The sequence below is a fragment of the Carassius auratus genome, chromosome 5, assembly GCF_003368295.1.
Source record: "Carassius auratus strain Wakin chromosome 5, ASM336829v1, whole genome shotgun sequence".
Lineage (NCBI taxonomy): Eukaryota > Metazoa > Chordata > Actinopteri > Cypriniformes > Cyprinidae > Carassius > Carassius auratus.
The window spans coordinates 18,289,498-18,308,776 of record NC_039247.1 but is presented as its reverse complement, the minus strand read 5'-3'; the positions used below and the strand labels follow the sequence as shown (position 1 = coordinate 18,308,776).

General features: G+C 38.0%; 1 protein-coding gene across 2 annotated transcripts in view; it reads left to right on the top strand.

The window, feature by feature from the left end:
* The window catches only part of LOC113079301 (protein FAM172A-like), a 164,173-nt gene extending 150,100 nt beyond the window's left edge, over window positions 1-14,073 (top strand). The window contains exon 11 of one of the 2 annotated variants that reach the window (XM_026251554.1): window positions 10,565-14,073. In XM_026251554.1, the coding sequence (XP_026107339.1) occupies window positions 10,565-10,713 (149 nt within the window). In that variant the 3' untranslated portion in view covers window positions 10,714-14,073. The remainder of the gene's footprint in view (window positions 1-10,564) is intronic. The other variant, XM_026251548.1, reaches the window with a different exon arrangement.
* Window positions 14,074-19,279: the final 5,206 nt, after the last annotated feature.

Genomic DNA, 19,279 nt, shown 5'->3' with positions numbered 1-19,279 from the left:
TTTGTATGGATGTCGTGTAACTGCTGAACTCTCTTTGGTCCATGACTCCTGCGGCTCCTTTAGTAAACACTCTCACACACTGTGTTCTTATTTATGTATGGATCCACCATTGATTTCCCGTATTGCCTCACACACCTTCTCACTGTCACTTTCTTCAGGCACTGTTATCAAGGTAGCGGCACCTGAAGGGTTCATCTGTTACTTCAGCTGAAGTGAAGAAGCTCATCAGGGCAGTGAGTTTAATGTTGAGGTCTTATTATTGAGAAGTGAAGACACCGTGGTTGGATAGTTAGAGTCAGGTTACATTATTTTGTCATAATTTAGGTCTGAATTCAGATACAGTCAACTGTATCTGACTGGATTCCAACAAACTGTTTCTGACTGGATTTTAAAAGATCACTACTGTATGACAATGAGTGCGCATATTACTTGTCACTGGAAGTGTGTTACATCTGGTTCGGACACAGTATACGAGTGTGAGGCAAAGAGAACTGAAAGGAGCTTGTGGAGGTAGAGGGTTGCCTTTTCTAAACATTAAAAAAAAAAAAAAAAAAAAAAAAATTCTCATTGTATCTGATTTGTAGCATCTTGTCATGTCTGTGTGGCCTTATGTAAACAGAGACTAGCCAGATCCTGTCGGGCTTTTAAATGTACTGTTTTGTTCATAATCCATATTCTCAAATATAAGGAAAGAAAAAATAAAAGATTTAATAAAACCAGAGAGTAATGTCAAGTTATGCAGAGATGTTGACAATAATTTCATAGGAAATGTGCAAATGTTCACGCGGTCACCGTGTGCTGAATCCAAATACATCGGTGGCTTTTGGAGGGCTTTTGTCTGCAGTGCCAATTTCATCAAACCGTATCTAACACCTCTCATCTGTGTATGTGCAATTTTGCAAGTGATGTGCTGTGTTAGTGTACACTCTTGACACGCTGTCTTGTTCTGGTGCTAAAGCCTGTGTGAATTAACCCTCCCTGTACCTGCGTGATATTGATGATAAATCCACATTAATACAGTTTTTATTCCTCCCTCCCTCCCTCCCTCCCTCTCTGTCTCTCTCTCTCTCTCTCTTTCTCTCTCTCTTTCTCTCTTTCTTTGTAAGATCAAATGTTCATTTATCCACTCTTTTCACCTGTTTTGTAAAAGAGTTGCAGGGGATAGACTTTTATAGATTATTAACAGATGAATTAATATTAATAGATTATTTTTTTTTTTTTAGGTATATGTGTCATGATAGTAACATGGTAGATAGTACCATGGTATTTTATTTGTTTAGTTTAGTTGTTTAGTGTGTGTGTGTGTATGTGTGTGTATTATTATTATGACTTATTTTAAATAGTAACTTGGATATTACGATGTCAATTTAATGTGTTATTTAATTTACTCTTATATGAATAAAGTAACCTGATTATTTAACATGCATTGCCTCAACATTGATGGTAGACTTTAAAGTACCATAATGTACTTTTTTTGTAAGTAATGTGAATGTGTCAGTAATAAAGCAGAGCTAATTTCTTGCGTTTTATCTTACCGTAAGGCTTCAGTCACTCTTCCACAGACCACTTATTCTAGTACTGTAATGATGAAACACTGGGGCTTTGGAGTTATTTGCACTCTGGGTCTCTCCGTCACTCTTGTTTATTTTTCGGTTTTCCCCTCCGGAGTCGACTCTGCCATCTGCAGGCATTTTTATCAGCGGCTAACTTAATTATGCTACTGTGGACTTAGGTTATTTGACTTGCTAACAAATTAGCCCTCAAATTAGCCTTGCTATCAGTGATTCTGTTCCACTGTCAGGGATATGGTTTGTCGTTTCTGAATTCCTCTGTGATTCTTGATTTGGAGCAAACAGAGTGGACACAGTCAGGCCGTTTAATGAAGCGCTAGTCTACTCGCAAAGTGCTAGCCTGTGCTAATGACTAGCTTTAGTCAGACTGGTAAAACAGATTCAGACACCCAAGCGCCATCATTAGATTTTCTCTCCCGAATACTCTGCAACAGAATAAGCCACTGCCAGTAGTGATGGCTCTCTTTGATGGGTACAGTACCCACGGTGTGATTTGACTTAGCCTTCCCCAGAGTCTCAAATACTCGTGCTACACATCCCACACTGCCCCTGCTCTCCGGTTATCTCGTAAAGACTCCATTCCAGCTCTATAAAACTTGGCGTCTTTATTACAGCTAAGTCTAGGCGCCCACTCTCTCTCAAAAAAAAAAAAAAAAACACTGCTGCAAGGGAGGAGCGGCTCAGGGACACATGCTGGAAATGTGTTGCGGAGCTCATTCTCTTGTTGCCTTTGCTCTGTTGTGCAAGCTTGAATAATGTGAAAACAGAGGAATCAAACCTCATTTCATAGCATTCGTCTCCTGCTCTCCCTTCGTTCACTCACTCTTTACCCCCTCTCGCTTTGTTTCCAACTTTATAAGTGAATTGTAGGTTCTCTCAGCAGGCCCTGAAGCCACAAATTCACTTTCTCATTTATGGATGTATAATGAGTTCTGCCTATGTTTGCTCTTACAACAATAATAAGTAAAGTAATTAAAAGAGGCATGGGAGGGAGGGAACAAGGGGAACCCACTGCCAGACAGGTCCTGCATACAGGCAATTGACAGAGAGACTTTTTGATGGAATCGTAGGTGTTTTTCTTTTAATTAATTTTTTTCAAATGCATTAATTTAATTAGACATAATGCAAACAAAGCACACACTAGCAGTAATATTCGCTCTTGGCATCTAATGTGAACAGGGATGAGCCATATCCTCGAAGGGTAGTGGGTTTATGTGTTGGGGGAGTGATGGGTGGGGGTTGGCTATATTTATAGCCACATAGTATATTTAGATTTAATTAGTTGTGTCACGACTCGTAGCTTCTCCATCACAGAGAGCCGTGTTAACATGACGTGCTAGAATGTTGACACCTGTTCTGGCCTCATGTGTCCTCGAGCCGACTCTCTCAGATCGCCTCTCAGATGTTCAGGCATGCATGGCGAAACCGCCAAGCTGCTAGAGCATAGAGCAAACAAATATCAGAGAGCGTTGGGACCAGAAATCTAAGCCCTTTGCCAACAGGGACACAGATAGCAAATAGAATCTGCAGCATCGTGCAACGGATAGTTTCCCCCTGCTAGTGTTACTGTGACTAGTTCATTGTAGTTTGAAGTAAAACTGCGAGCACACTGTGTGTTGAACAAGTCAAGGATATAATCGCGCTGATGTGCAGTGTACATAAGGAAGACACACACACAAAACATAAAACTATGATAACTGAAAACAATCGCACTAAAACATTTAGAGGTTGACATTTTTAATTACTAGAATATCAGAAACTGTAACTTTTCAACAACTGTGTAATTACAACAAGCGAAATGTCTGGCACTGAAATCAGATAATTTGGACAAATAAATAGAATGTGCCAGTTGTGCTCAATCAATTAGGACGCACGATTAAAGTCCACTCTACAGATGGAGACCAATTACAATCAGCACACTTTGATATTTTTTACTCTCTCCGAGTGTTACTCGCGGCGGTGCTTTGACTGCTCAGTCACTCGAGCATCGTTCGCTCATGAGCATTTTACCATCACACACACGATTACCATTTGTAACGCTTCTGGTGAGGGGAGAAAAAGGAATTGCCGATAGCAAAGTCTGTCTTCCTTGATTTATTGTTGACATGAATGTTGAACGAGTGCTTGTGTGTTTGAGGGAGAGAGAGAGAATGTGGGTTTGTCACCGGGACACTGTTTCAAACACTATTTGTCACAGTGAGATCAAAGAACTATTAAATTACCCTCAAAGGTATCCAGCTGAATAAGGCAATGGTTCATTATAAAGATTTGAGCTGCGTCTTGAAGATGTCTTAACAGGGTAGTGAAATATGAAGCTTCATTATGACTAATGCAGTGGTCAATATGAAGTACCACAGATAACAGTGGCCTGGTGTGAACGGCAGTGTGTCTGTGCTCATACTGTGGGGTGCGTTTGCTGAAGATGTGGATATCAATATCTTGTGTATGTGTATGTGTGTGTGTACACAAGCGTTTCGGTAAGCATGAGTATGTTGTGAGGGGTGTCGGGGCTGTGTGGATCACAGCCTGCTTGCTGGAGTTTTCACTGAAACTGGTTGAAAAGGTGCAACTCTTTCTCTAATTACACAATTGTACATGTAGTGTTCATAAATATGATGCAAGTGTTTGTTCGTGTAGTTCTGTGATTTTCTACTCAGTGTTTTCCACAGACTTACACTCAGTGTGTGGCGGCACACCCCCCGGGGGAAATATGTATGTATATAATGTGTATATAAAACAGCAGACGGGCTAATCCAAAGCACAAATTCATTCTCTGTCAGCAGGAAGTGATTTTGAAGTGACAGAAATGGCGGTTTCCCCGGTGACAGCTGTAATCAAAACTGCGCTCATGAATGCTAATATCAGCCATTATAGGAAAGATGAAATAAAAATGAAATCAAAACTTTTATAAAGAAAATTGGTTCCCTTCAAAGATTTGTTTATACAGGTGCTGGTCATATAATTAGAATAAACGGATGGGAAGGTTACTTTTAAATTGTATTTCACTACAGATTACAAAATACAAGCTTTAAAAAGTAATCAGTAACGTATTTTGTTAGATTACTCTGGTTTAGTAACTTAATCTAAATACTTGAGAATACTTTGAAATACTTAAGCTTTGTAACACAAAGGAACATATTACTGTAACTTTGTCTTGTTTTTATGCTCTCCGACATCTACCAGCTATAATATTTGTTTTCTTTGCATTTTATTTTAAGAACATAAATTTTCCACAGAATTTCTATGAACAGCAAAAGCTTTTTATGCCATTTAAATCTTCTAATCAATGTAAATTCAATTTGAATATAATGAATGGGATTCCGTGCCATTTCATGTTGCATTTCAAGCTTCCGAATGAATCCAGACACACCAAACATATAATAAAAGTAGCCAAAACAACTGGCACATTTGTCCAAGTTATACAATAGATTTGTTTAATGAATGGACCAAACTTTAAGTGAAAAAGAGTTCCAAAAGAATCGCTGAGTCAAAATTGACAGGGGTTGTTTCCTACGGTCCAAAGCAATGTCTTATTAATGATGCTTTTGGGAAACACACCTCAGGGGTCACAAAATTAAAAAATCCCTTGTAGCCCTTCAGGCAGGCATTCTTCAACTGTTAACTTAAATATTCAATTAATAAATAACATCAAAATAAAAGTAACGTTTATTTCTTTTCATTGTGATGATTACAACGAAGGAAAATCCCAAATTCAGTATCTCAGAAAATGTGAATATTACTTAAGAACAATACAAAGAAACATGGATTTTCTATGGGGTTACGTTCAGGCGAGTTTGCTGGCCAATTAAGAACTGGAATACCATGGTCCTTAAACCAAGTATTGGTAGCTTTGGCACTGTGTGCAGGTGCCAAGTCCTGTCTGAAAATGAGTGTGTGTGTGTGTGTCTGTCTGTCTGTCTGTCTGTCTGTGTTTTGGCTTATTTATTTGTTTATTAGCTCTTGTAAATTGTACTATTTTTTAAATATGTTAAAACATATATTTATAAATATAATTGTCCATGTTTTTTTTTTTTATCTAAAACATACAAACATTATTTATCAGCCAGTGAATTGTGAAAAATACATTTTAATTCCAAACAGAAAAACTTATTAATAGAATTTTACTTAGAAAATATATCAAAGCATTTGTTTTTAAGTAATTAGGTAAAAGTTAGTTTTGTTTATTGTCATAATTTTCATGCATTGTAATTGTAGAATAAAAGTTTTGTCATGGCTTTAAAAATATATTTGATAATTGTATGTTAATAGACTTTTAATAGTAGCATGCCATTGTTTAAAAAAAAAAAAATATATATATATATCCCTCCTGCATTCAATAACTAAAAAAAACAAAAAAAAAACAAAAAAAAAAAACAATCCTCCAGATGAACGGAAAACCATGTGAAAAGGAACACACCAGATTAAGAGACTTTCTTACTTCTATGTGTTAGACATTGCTCTCTTTATTGAAATATGACATTTAATCAATGGCAACCTCTTTAAATGGCGTTCATTTGATTTATGGACTAGCAAGGCACGGCTGTCCTCATCCCCATTCTTTGTGTGTCCATGTGAGTGAATGACGTAACCGAGACACTATGGCACACATACACTATTGATTACACTCAACACATCTTGGCAATTAAGAGATGGCAAGGTAGAATAATAAAGGATCATTAGTGAAGCATGCTTGTGAACCCTCATCAAAGATGATGTCGCTGGCAGGGGCGGAGCTACCAAAGGGTCAGCACAGGGTCTGGCTGCATTTGCATATCTGCTAGGAGATGCACTGTGGCTGACCTTGTGGCTGGGATCAGAATGAGTCACTCTCGATGATCAGGGGTTCAACACCGGTTCAAAGTAACAAAAAGTGAACCAATCACCATTAATTGGTCCTGAAGAAAAAAAATCTGAAACGGAGACAAATAAAAAGGTTAGTTGGGAAAGGTGAGGGGGCCTGGAGTGGAGGGAAAGTAAAGTCTGTGAGCTCTAAATTGGGTATAAATTATAAATAAGAGCAGTTGAGGCAATGTTTTATTTTCTGGAGTGCTGTTGTGCCAGGACCTACACCACTAAAGAGATTGTTGGGGCAGCAGATATCGACTCGCTGATCGTCAGCTTGGTAAACTTGACCTGAGGCACCAAGTTAGAAAGACTCGACCATTCTGACACACACACACACACACACACACACACACCTCCTTCCCATATCTCTACAGCTATCTTCATCAATGCTGCCTAGAAAGAAGTCAATGTAATAAGCATGGAGGTCAATATCATGGCCATCTGAGTTCGCTTTTGGCATGGGCCTTAAAGTTGGCCTTTAATTGGATCCCTCCGAGCCAGTTCGTGCTCCAGTTGCAATGCAGAGGATGATTGAGAAATCATGATTTTAGGGGGGAAAGCAAATTAGTCTGATCCTCTTTGTTCTACAAACTGATGCAGATGTATATCGAGGAATTTGTATGCTTTAAACTACATACAGTTTGAATAGCTCAAAGTGGAATTGATCTAGCCAGCGTTCAATTCAAACTTTCTCAGAAATAGCACAATAAATAGACACACCAAGGGCCCTATTTTAACGATCTGAAACGCAATTGTCAAAGCGCGAAGCACAAGTAACTTTGTGGGCGGGTCTCGGCGCTGTTGCTATTTTCCCGGCGGGATAAATGGCTCTTGCGCCCGGCGCAAATCTAAAGTGGGTTGGTCTGAAGTAGCTTCATTATTCATAGGTGTGGTTTGGGCGTAACGTGAAATAAACCAATCAGAGCGTCATCCAACATTCCCTTTAAAAGCAGGTGCGCAAGTTCCATTATGGATTGCTATTATTATGGCGTATTTACCAGGCGCACGCCAGGAGCGGTTCACAGCCGAGGAGACTGATGTTCTTGTAAGAGCAGTGAAAGACAGAGAAGTTGTGTTTTATGGGGATGGGAGAAACCCACCCAAAATACACCACAATGATTTCCGTCATCTCATGTGTTAATATTTTTTTTAGTGTAACAATTTATGATTTGCAAAAATAACTGTTGCATCTGTGTAGATTACATGAGCAAAGTGTATGCGCGTTTTGCACGCTACTACATTATGGTCAAGAATGCGCCCTTAAAATAGCATAATGAACAACGCGCAATGCGCCCCTGACTTTAGACTACGTTTTTTCTGGTCAGTGGCGCAATTGTTTAATGGAACAGCAAAATAGCACCAGGGATTGTTTGCGCCGGAACACGCCTCCTTTTTTTGCGCTGAACCGCCCAGGGAGCGCAAGTTCATTCACTAGTTTAGCGACGTGCGTCTGTGGAGGGAAAAGCGCGCTTTGCGCGGGTGCAAAATAGGAATGACACATGCGTCGGTGTACAAAGTCAATTGCGCTGGGTGCAAGATAGGGCCCCAAATGTACTTCTTCCACACAAGACGCTACTTCTCTCAAAGTGCTACATTTTGAGGGCTGTGAAAGCCTCTTGTGAGACTTGGAAAGGTCGGATGAGGACTTGAGGTGTGGTGTACATGTCACTTCACCTGTATCCAATGACCCAAACATGGGAATTCTTTAACCTGCTGCCACGGAGGGAAAACTGAGCCATTTTGTGGATTAACTGATAGGTTTATCGAACTCCAGAGAGAGAAAATTGTATCTTCCATTGATAGCGGCCATTCCATCCATTGCCCTTTATGTGCGCAGTATCCTAATAGATGGAAAACGCTGTGTTGGAATGCACAGTACACAACACAGAGACCAAAGTTTTTGTTTGGCATCAAACACTATAAACTGTTTAGAATATGAAACGGTCCTCGCATATCACTTCCTTTAATCTAAGTCCCCAAGAGATCCCAGAAGGAAATGTTAAAGGGGCAGTTTGGAGAAAAAGAGAAAACTGTCATTATTTACTTATTTCCGTCATGTCATTACAAGTCTTGAACAGAACTAGATTAAAAATGTCTTAGTACACATACACTACAAATTTTACCTTTAGAGGTACAGCAGCTTGTCAGTAGTACATTACCCTTACGTTTTTTTTAAATGCTTACACAGTTTTTGAAACTATGACCCAACTATGTGGAACACATGACACAACATGCAAAATGTAAAACATTGTTATCTTACAAGAACAAACACTTCATTCAAAAATGTTTTAACTCTTCTTAAACTGATATTTTTGCATAGTAACTCTTCATACAAACATAAAATAATTAGCCACATACACACAAAACTACATACTGATGTGAAAAATGTAAAACACTTCTCTCCTGTGTCTTTTGCTTGTTCACGGAGTGCATAGTAGTTCAATTCAATTCAAGTTTATTTGTATAGCGCTTTTTACAATACAAATAGTTACAAAGCAACTTTACAGAAAATTATGTTTCTACAATATTTAGTAGTAGCTAGTAGTTTGTGCACATTTGACAGGATTTTAGAAAAAATTTAAAAAATAATAATAATACAAGACGTAGTCAGCTAGACGATGAACTATCAATATTATTAATTAAGTTATTATATGATGCAGTCATACATTTAGCAATAATTGTTAGTTCTGTTTGTTGATTCAGGGTTAGCATCATCTGGGGTCCTCTGAGGGTCAGCATCATCTCTTCTCAGGTGTTCTGGATCCAGACTGGAGCTTGTGTAAATCCTAGTTACGAAACATAGAAACAAAATAGAGACATCATTAGCATAGCTGCTGATCCAACAAAGTAAAATTAGTTTAACCCAAGCTAATGAATAAAAAGTAGTAGTAGTTTGTCATAGCACTCGAACATGCATATGTGTGTACATATGATGAATTTAACAGTTATGCAACTGAAATGACTTGAGCTGTATAATGACACTATTGACTTGTTAGAGCTTGTGTGTGTGTGGGGGGGGGCATGTTTTTCTGACATATCAGGACACAACTTTGTATAATGACATTGGTATGACACAGGTATTACAAGGAGAGGGTGACTTATGAGGACATAACCCATGTCCCCATTTTTCAAAATGCTCATAAATCATACAGAATGAGGTTTTTTTGAGAAAGTAAAAATGCACAAAGTTTCCTGTGAGGGTTAGCGGTAGGGTTGGTGAAGGGCGATAGAATATACAGTTTGTACAGTATAAAAACCATTACGCCTATGGGATGTCCCCACTTTCCACAAAAACAAACGTGTGTGTGTGTGTGTTAAACAGAAATTCAAGGGGGTAAAAATAATTTATTTCTCAAAACACTGAAGGTGTTACACAGATACACAGAACTTTATGGTCAATGTTGCTGGGCAGTGTTGCAAACAACTGGGTGAAACACAGGGCCTACGACCTATCTAAGGTGTCCAGCCTGAAATTTGGTCAATGGGAAAGTGCCCAAAAAAAATTGCTCAAAAAAGTTGCCCTGTGTATCATCACCTTGAGTTTTGATTTATAAGTAAACAAATTAAGTGTTTTCTGAGTTTAAAGCACACTGAGTTTAAAGCACATAGTGTGCTTGCAGTTTTGCAGACTTGGTCTAAAGATTAGGTACATGAGTGAATCGGTTTCACTGAGTGGACCTCAAGTATCACTTTTAGTGTCTAAACAATTAAAAAAAATATATATACAAAATTGTAAAGGGACATCTTTGTACCCATAAAAGTTTCATAGTAAAACCTTAAGGTGCTAGTCTGAGGTAATAATATGCACCTTTGAGTGGTACAAAGTTGTCCCTTTAAGTGTACTGTCCCAGTAACAAGCTGTTGTGCCCTTAATATATATATATATATATATATATATATAGAGAGAGAGAGAGAGAGAGAGAGAGAGAGAGAGAGAGAGAGAGAGAGAGAGAGCGCGCGAGAGAGAGAGAGAGAGAGCGCGAGAGAGAGAGAGAGATAATCTAAATTTGGCTTATATATATATATAGAGAGAGAGAGAGAGAGAGAGAGAGAGAGAGAGAGAGAGAGAATCTATATGTGGCTTATTACTTCTACTGTAATTATTGCTGTATGTTTTTCACATCCACCTGATGTTCTGTGTTTTGCAGGTACTGAGAAGCATGAGTTAACTTCATGGAAGAGCTTCCACTCCATTTTCAAGTTCTTCAGCGATGCCCTTAAGGACCACGAGGACGAGTCCTCCTCCAGTCCGGTCACCACACGCAGCTCTCACCGTATAAAAAACGAAGACTTATAAAGGGCTCGCAGATCCCAAACTAGAGCCCGCGTTCGTCCCCTCTTAGTTCTTTTCCTCCTCTGTTCTTTATACGAAAAATATTTTGCCTTGAAGCCCCTCCTCCCAGTGAAATGCATGATTCTGAGGAGTGCAGGGTCAGCCTGTATACATCAGAATAGCGTTTTGCATTACTTCTGGATGAGTGCAACTGTCAAAGCAATATGGCTTCACTGCTTGTGCCTCCTGTGGGCCGCTGTGTGGATTTGGTGGTGGCCCATCGGTGGCCAGATTAAGGCTGACAGGCGGCGCCACACACCGCCTCTTGATGCACCTCTAATTATCATGACATTGTCCTGAACTGAGCTAATGCCTGGGAAGCACCTGCATACACACACACACACACACACACACACACACAAGTCTGGCAGGTCCTAGTGCCCCTGTAGTTTCTTTTAACTGGGGTCTCACTTGCATTTAAAGTACCTGAGCACTTGGGAACTTTTTATGTCAGATGCTAAAGGCTTATGGGTTGTTTTCTTTCATATGTATACCACTTTAACCTGAAAAAAAGCATCTTGCAGACGCAGACATCTATTCAATATCTCAAGACTAGATTTAGAATGAACATAATGAAGTAAGCCATTGACAGCATAAAATATTGAAAGAGTCTTCCCCTGTTTTTAAATCCCTTAAAACCTTGTGCGAATATGAGTTTTAGGAATGTCTCCCTTTGACGGAGCAGATATGTCAGTCTTGGTATACCTTTTTACGTTTCAGGATCAGGGCAATTTAATGTTATCCAAAGTATGAAAGCCATTTCTTCAGATGTTTCCCAATGTAACCTGCCCTTTTTGCAAAGTCCATGACTATTCGGACTGTTTTAACACCTCATTGCTGTCCTCCGCTAAAGCTAAAGCATGTGTTATGTTACTGTCTTAGCAAAGACAAGAGACATTGTCTCCTGGACAGTGTGGTATTAGCAGAGGCTTAAGGATATGTCACTCAGGCATGTCAGCAGATCACTCTGCTTTAGTTTGAAAATTCATCTCTCAGTAAAAGGCTGCTTTGGTCTCATCACTCACCGGTACTCAAGGTACTCAATGTAAATAGTTCTAGTGATTTATACATATTTCATATATTATTTTTTATCCAAAATATAGATGTGACTGCAGCTTCAGAAATGCAGGACCCCAGAGGCTTTCGTGTTTTGAAACTGTTTTTTACTATGAATTAAACTTTTAATATATCTGCAACTATTCATTAGATGCCACTAATCAATTGCAAGTTGCTTATACTGTCTTAGTTAAAACTCTTCCGCTCAGATCCCAATATTGTTGCCTTAGGAATAAATACAAAAATTTCATCTTTAATTTTATTTTACTTTCCAAAACTGACAAGCCATATGTGAATTTCACTTGCATTAAGTACAGCCTTAAACCAAATCGAAAACTTAATTAGTTTGTAAATTACGACTCATTTGAATAATTCATATTTTAATTAAAGAGATTCTATGTTTTATTGAAACATCCTAGTCTGAAATGATAGAAGTGTAAGTTGTTTTCTGGGTTTTCTCTCTTTTTTATTCACTTTCGATGAGGATTCATTAAATGATAACAAAATCAGATATTTTAACTTTAAATTTACTTTTCATAAATCGTTCAAATATGTTAGTCTTTCGTCTTTGAATTAATGGCAGTTTTGTGCCCTAATTAATCATTCAATTAGTTTTCATATCATGTGAGTGTAATAATGATCTCCAAGCTGTAATTAAATAAAGTTCTTTATATAAACAATGTGAAATGAACTTTGATTTTTATTTATTTATTGTGCAGCAAGAATGCTTTATTTTTTTCTATTTATTTTCAGTGCCTAAAACAAACACACCTTTGCTAATATTTTGATGGACATATTTCACCTTGCACTTGAAAACACAGATGCACAGGGTACTCTTATTTACAACGTAATGATCATAAAGGCATCACTTTCAACCCAAGAAGTTGGGTTAAAGTTCAGCCTGATGGGGGAAAGATCCTCGGAGCCGGATAAAGCCTGTTGCTCCAGCAGCTCTGTTCCCAGGGAAGGTGAGCCTGCTTGGAGAATGACTCGCTCTTCTCACGTAACAGCTGTGGAACTCTATCACGAAAGCTGATATTTGTGTCTAGATCGAGCCCAGACCTTTACAATGAGACCAATGTTAACCAAAATAAGTGTCAGTCAAAGACAGTAAAGTATCAGATGAAGCCATGTCTATAGCACCTTCCCAACTACTTGTTTTAGACCTTAAAGCAATAGTTCACCCAAAAAATAAACATTTTATGTTTAACTGCTTACCCCCAGGGCAACCAATATGTAGGTGACCATTGTTTCTTCAGTAGAACACAAACAGATTTTTAACTCAAACTGTTGCAGTCTGTCAGTCTTATAATGTAAGTTGATAGGAATCACAGCTTTGAGATTCAAAAAACACACAAACTAAACAAAATTAAACCCTGCAGCTCTTGATGGTACACTGATGTGTAAAGTCACATAACGATCGGTCCGTGCAAGACACAACATTTTTTATTTCGTTTTTGTTTTTCAGACATTGCGATGAAAATCTGAGGTAAATAAAATTATATAAATACTGTTCAGTTTCTTGCACAAACCGATTGTTTTGTGTCTTTATACATCAGTGTATCGCCATGAGCCGCACCTTGTCAAGTGACATACATCATGGATGCCCTGGGGATAAGCAGATAAACATCAAATTTTCATTTTTGTGTGAACTATCCTTTTAACTTAATAAATCATGGCCAAAGGGGAAACTTTTAATGCGTTTTGCCTGTTCATTTACACGACAACAGCATTTCGGGAACTGTAAAAGTATATTTTTGCTTTCAAAGTCCAATTTTTGAAAATGCCACCATTATTGTTTCCATGTAAACACCCAATATGGGAATCTTTGATGGAAGTGCATAGTACGTGTTGGGTATGGAGACATTTGCAGTATGTCGATTTTAAAGGCAAGCATGAACCAACAATTTCGCAGAAATTTGTAAATGCAAATATTTTTGAAAACGTTGTATACGTGAAACTTAAAAACACAAGGGAAAAACTTTTCAGTTTTGACTACATCATTTTTGTGTAAACGTAGCCTAAGGGGCCATTTACGCAACAGCATTTTCAGCCAAAAAAAAAATAGAAACTTTTTATGTTTTGCCTGTTTGTTTACTGTTCGCATATTTTTGAATAACGGGTTTCAGAGTGGACCTTTTTTTGAAAATGGCACTGTATACGTGTAACACCCAATAAAGGAATCTTTGAAAATGGTGATGTCATACGCGTGCGTAGTATGTGTTATTTTTTTTTTTTTTTTAGTTTTTTTTTTTAGGTGTTAGGTATGTAGACACGCGCAGTGCATGTCGATTATGAAGGCAAGTGCAAAAGGAGTACATGGCATTTTTGTTGCTGCTCAAGAGCTTGCTAACGCTTCTTTGGCAAAAACTTGGATTTACCAATATTGCAACCAACAGGAGAGACGTATCATATACAACATATCAACACTACCCTACAGAGACTGTTAACTAACTACGCCAACTACTACAATTTTTTATAGTTATGAAAATAAAGAAAACTCTTTGAATGAGAAGGTGTGTCCAAACTTTTGGTCTGTACTGTATGTGTGTATATATATGTATATATATATATATATATATATATATATATATATATATATATATATATATATATAAATCACACACATACACACTAATTGGCTTGCACACACTGCTAAAAACATTTACTTATGCAGAAATCATTGATATAAGTATACTTTGCAGAAAATATAGATACTGCAGCATTGATGTGCACATCAATAATATGTGTCTCCGCTGTTGGTTGTAATAGGCTATTGGTGAAGTTAATCCATAGTTTGCTGAAGAAGGGTTAGCAAGCTCTTGAGCAGCCACAACAGTACAATGTACTCTGTGTATGTTTGTTCACGCTTGCCTTTAAAATGAGGTTGTACTTTATTTTACAGTACGTGTACTTGCATGTACTTACAGTGTACTTAACGTGTACTTACCTAAGAAAGTACTGGTAATATAAGGTAACAATAGGGTAGGGTTAGGTTTAGGGGTAGGTTCACAGTTAGTACCTAGTTATTACCTAGTTATTGTAATAACTTTAATAAGTACATAGTATGTACATGAGGAACAGGACTGTAAAATAAATTGCTACCAAAATCGAATGTGTGTTACTACATACCTAACGCGCATGCCGTCACCTTTTTTTAAAGAGTCTGGTTTTGGGTGTTTAAGACCAAAGTATACTTCGGCAGTCCTATAGAGAATAGTATAATGGCGAACGCGACAAGTATAAAAGACTCCTCCATTTGGTAGGGTGCGCGCGGAGTCCGCGGAGGCTCGCAAAGCAGAGCCAGGCGAAAGTATAAATCCCAATGCTATCTCACGACCAATTCGTACGTATTTTACGAGGTAGCTTATTCTTACAAATTTGTACGACCTTACTCATATGATTTTATAGGATTTGTCTAACTGTCGACTGTTAGGTTTAGGGGTGGGTAAGGTGTAGGTCATTCGTACAAATTCCTACGAATTGTGCAACTCGTAAAATACTTACTATTTGGCAAAACTCGTATGAATTTGTATGAGTGTGGAAGCTGCGAGGACACGGCTGTGCGTGAGACGGAATGGAACGCAGAAAGTGAAGTATAACCGGGCCATTACACGGAAAGACGATGGTAGCGTTAATATAAACATAAAAATATATATTTATATATATATATGCATTTTCAGTGCCCAAAATGCCATTGTTGTGGAACAGGCTAAAAGTTTCTGTTTTTGGATAAAAAAACTTTGTTGTGTAAAGGCCCCTAAGAATGACCACATCACAGCAAAGCTGTAATAATGACCCAAACTGTCCTGCAAGAATAAATAAACCAAATGTGGGTACCATGCTGCTAATTTTTTGAATAGTATCCTGAGAGAGGGAAATGGGGGGGGGGGACTCTTGAATAGTGTCTGCTTTCAATTTATTTAGAAAAACAAGGATGATAAAACTTCAGATATTAAAAATTTAATAGCCGTTCCTTTTATGCTTCAAAATGGTATAGAAACCTTATATAACTGTTTCTATAAACAATAAAATCAGTGGTCCTTAAACTTGTGTAACAATAAAAGAAAATTCGAATGTACTTTGTGTGTACGTTTGAATTTTTCATAAAACAGAACGCTTCACTGCATATTTTGTTACGTCACACACTGACTTTGGGGGGAAAAGTTTTCTCATATTTTCATATTTAAAAAAAAATAATAATTGTCTTTTTTTAAAGGAATAATAATTCGAAAAGGACAACCACTTAACGTTTATTTATCCCAGGGAACACGTTATGAGAAAATTGTTAGCCTGAGTGCAATGCAAGTCGTTTTGGATAAAAGCGTCTGCTAAATGCATAAATGTATTTAATTCATTTAAACTGATGAAATTTTGCAAGAATTCCAGCTTTATAATGGGATACTTTTTATTATCTCAGAACAGATAAGCCTGCACACCATAGACTTTCCCCCCACAATAAATAAATCAATAAAACTTGTAATTCAGAATTTGAAAACGTTCATCATAGAAGAGATGTAAAGTTATGTTGTATGAAATGATTTTTAATATTTGAATAACTTAAAGCGCCGCGCCATTTACCCGTGACATTATACATAACTGGGAAAATTACTTCTGCATAAGCATAGAGAAAAATAATAATAATAACTGTTGGTGGGTTCTGTGCAAACACCGCAGACAATTACTTTAAAAATTATATCACCTTAGAAAGACTGTAAACACTAAGGAAATGTGTTCATTTCATCTTCAGCACTTTTTGTCATTACTCTCTTCCACGAGAGTCACACTTCACTACAAAATATCGCCGTAATTTGAAGTTTGTGAAGTCCTTGATTGATATTTCAGTGTTCTCCGTGTTTTGTCCCACACGCTCTGGTCTCCTCCCATATACTCCAATGCGCCGCCAAATATGAACTATTCTCAAAGAGTCGAGCACTTGCTGAAGGGCCCTTGTCTTCGGGATCGCTGTCAGATCTCTATTTGCATAACTATATGCTCGGTTCTGAAGGGAAATCTAGCCCCCAAATTTTACGGGTCAGCAAACTGCAACAATCAATGTTTTATTGTGTCATGGGGGGAAAAAAGAAGCTCAGATAGCCTACTACAACTTCAACACCGTCTCTCCTCCACTCCTCTATCTATCTATCTATCTATCTATCTATCTATCTATCTATCTATCTATCTATCTATCTATCTATCTATCCTCTCGGTTTGTCTATTTTTGCCAGTGTTGACAGTTAATTTCTTTCTCTCTCCCTCTACTTTCATCACTTCTTCACTGCCCCTTTTTGACTGATTGTTATTAGTTCATATAACACACTTGGCCCACACACCCTTTCACACCCACCCACCCACACGCGCACCTTGGCCTGTGAAGTTACGCTTTCTCGTGCGAAAGAGCTCCGCTAATGTGTCATGAGAGTGGGAGATGTTTTGGTGTGGTCAAGCCACACAGTACTGGACAGCTGCTACTGCCGCTGCTGCTGGGAGAGTCTTGGCTTTAAATGATTGCTTTCAGGTTGTTGTCTGTCCCGCATTCGGTTTTCTATTCGGATACTTTTAGCTCGACAAAGTGTGTGTGAAATTGAGTGAAGCACGTCGCACAAAATGGTTTACACACTCTTCCTTAAAGGGAAAAGTGAAGGTAACTTTCATAAAGTTATGAGAGGACATCATGATATGCAAGAGCAGAACCCAAAGAACACACACACACAAAGCAGAAAAAAAAAAATCACAAAGATTGGTTTTGTCTTGTGCTGCTATATATGCAGTGTTTTTGAAACGCTTGTAAGTGAATTATTGTATTTTGACAATAATTGTAGGCTAGTGTCGTACATCCTGGGATCCCAGGTGCTTAATTTAACATGCCGACAAATCCGTAAGGAAAATAATAATAAATGCAATAAAAAGGGGATTTTTTTGTGTGTGTGTGTGTGTGGATAAATATTGCTTGGACAATGATAAACGGACTTTGCGATTCAACAATATGAGTAGACGCCCGCATAAACTGATTTAAGTGTAGGCTAAGTCAGAGAATATAATGTCTTGAATTCAGTTTATGTGATGAAAGGCAATGGCGATAAGGCATCAAAACAATTATTAGCTCTGAATCCACTTTTATGTAAAGATAAATTCCTGTCAAAGATATTAGGTATCATAAAAACAGGACAAGGAATGAAAGAGAACGTTCCATCAAAGAAATAAAAAGAAGATAAAAAGAAAACTTTCTTTTTCCTGTAGGGTAAGGCGTGTTCGCATAAATCTAAATCAGCGGAATGCAGGGATATTTGTTATATTATTATTATTATTATTATTATTATTATTATTATTATTATTATTAATTCAGGTGTCAGTAGTCTTAACCTATATACGTAATGGCAGTTTCTGTGAAATTTATTTATTCGTTGTTGTAAAAGTAGCCTATAATTATATTTTTGTTCTCATCTTTAAAGGGGTTGCATATAGTTAACAAGTTTACAAATACATTAAATATTATTAATTTATTATTATTATTATTATTATTATTATTATTATTATTATTATTATTAATACTACTACTACTAATAATAATAATAGTCACATTTCCACGTAACAGTGTCCGGCGGCAGTAGCTGCCCAGATATATTGAATAAATGTTTGAAAATTGAGCGGACAGTTATGTCAACAGTTAAGTTATAGGCTACACCTCACTACACATCACACACTTCTCTAAAAAAAATTGCCACTCAGATCTTAATGGGGGGCCTTGAGAGCAAGGGCCAGAAGACCTGGACTTAAATCACTTGATAAGGTCACATAGTAACCGGAGCGCTCGGAGCCTTACAACCTGTCATTTTACAGCAAGGGATGGAATTCCCACATAGGGTGCCAAACGGGTCACCGTGGTATCCAGCGACCCAGGGTTAGGACACGATAAAACCTGATCCTCTCTAAACAACAAGAGGGCTTTTCAATGAAACCAGACAACAGTGCCTTAAAACTCTCAGTATGCGTGACTCTCCACTCGATTCTATGTGATGTGAGGTTCGGAAGAACGGCCGAAGGCCTCTTCAGTCAGGATTGAGAGTTGGTGCGCTCGGATCTGTCTCGTCAGAAGCTTAAAGTACCCTGGTATTCAATCACGCATTATAGATGAGTCTATCAAGCTTAACTGGTTCCTTGGAGGCTAAACACATTGGTGCGCGGTGCTGGTTGCTCCCACCTGAATAGCAGGCGCATTATTGCACATCGCATCGTCATTAAAAGAGACGCCCCAAAAGACGAGGCTCTAAATTAAGTTATTGCCATCCAATGAACCAAAATTAGCGAGGCCACAGAGGTGCCTTCCATGCATTTGACTAGGCCTACCTGTTATTTTATGAATCCATCTGAATCAGCATCCAGGATGAAAAACGCCACCCAGATTCAACGACAACTGACAGCATAACTTTTAATGGGAATGATGTGTGTGTGACGAGGTCTGGTATACCTGGCA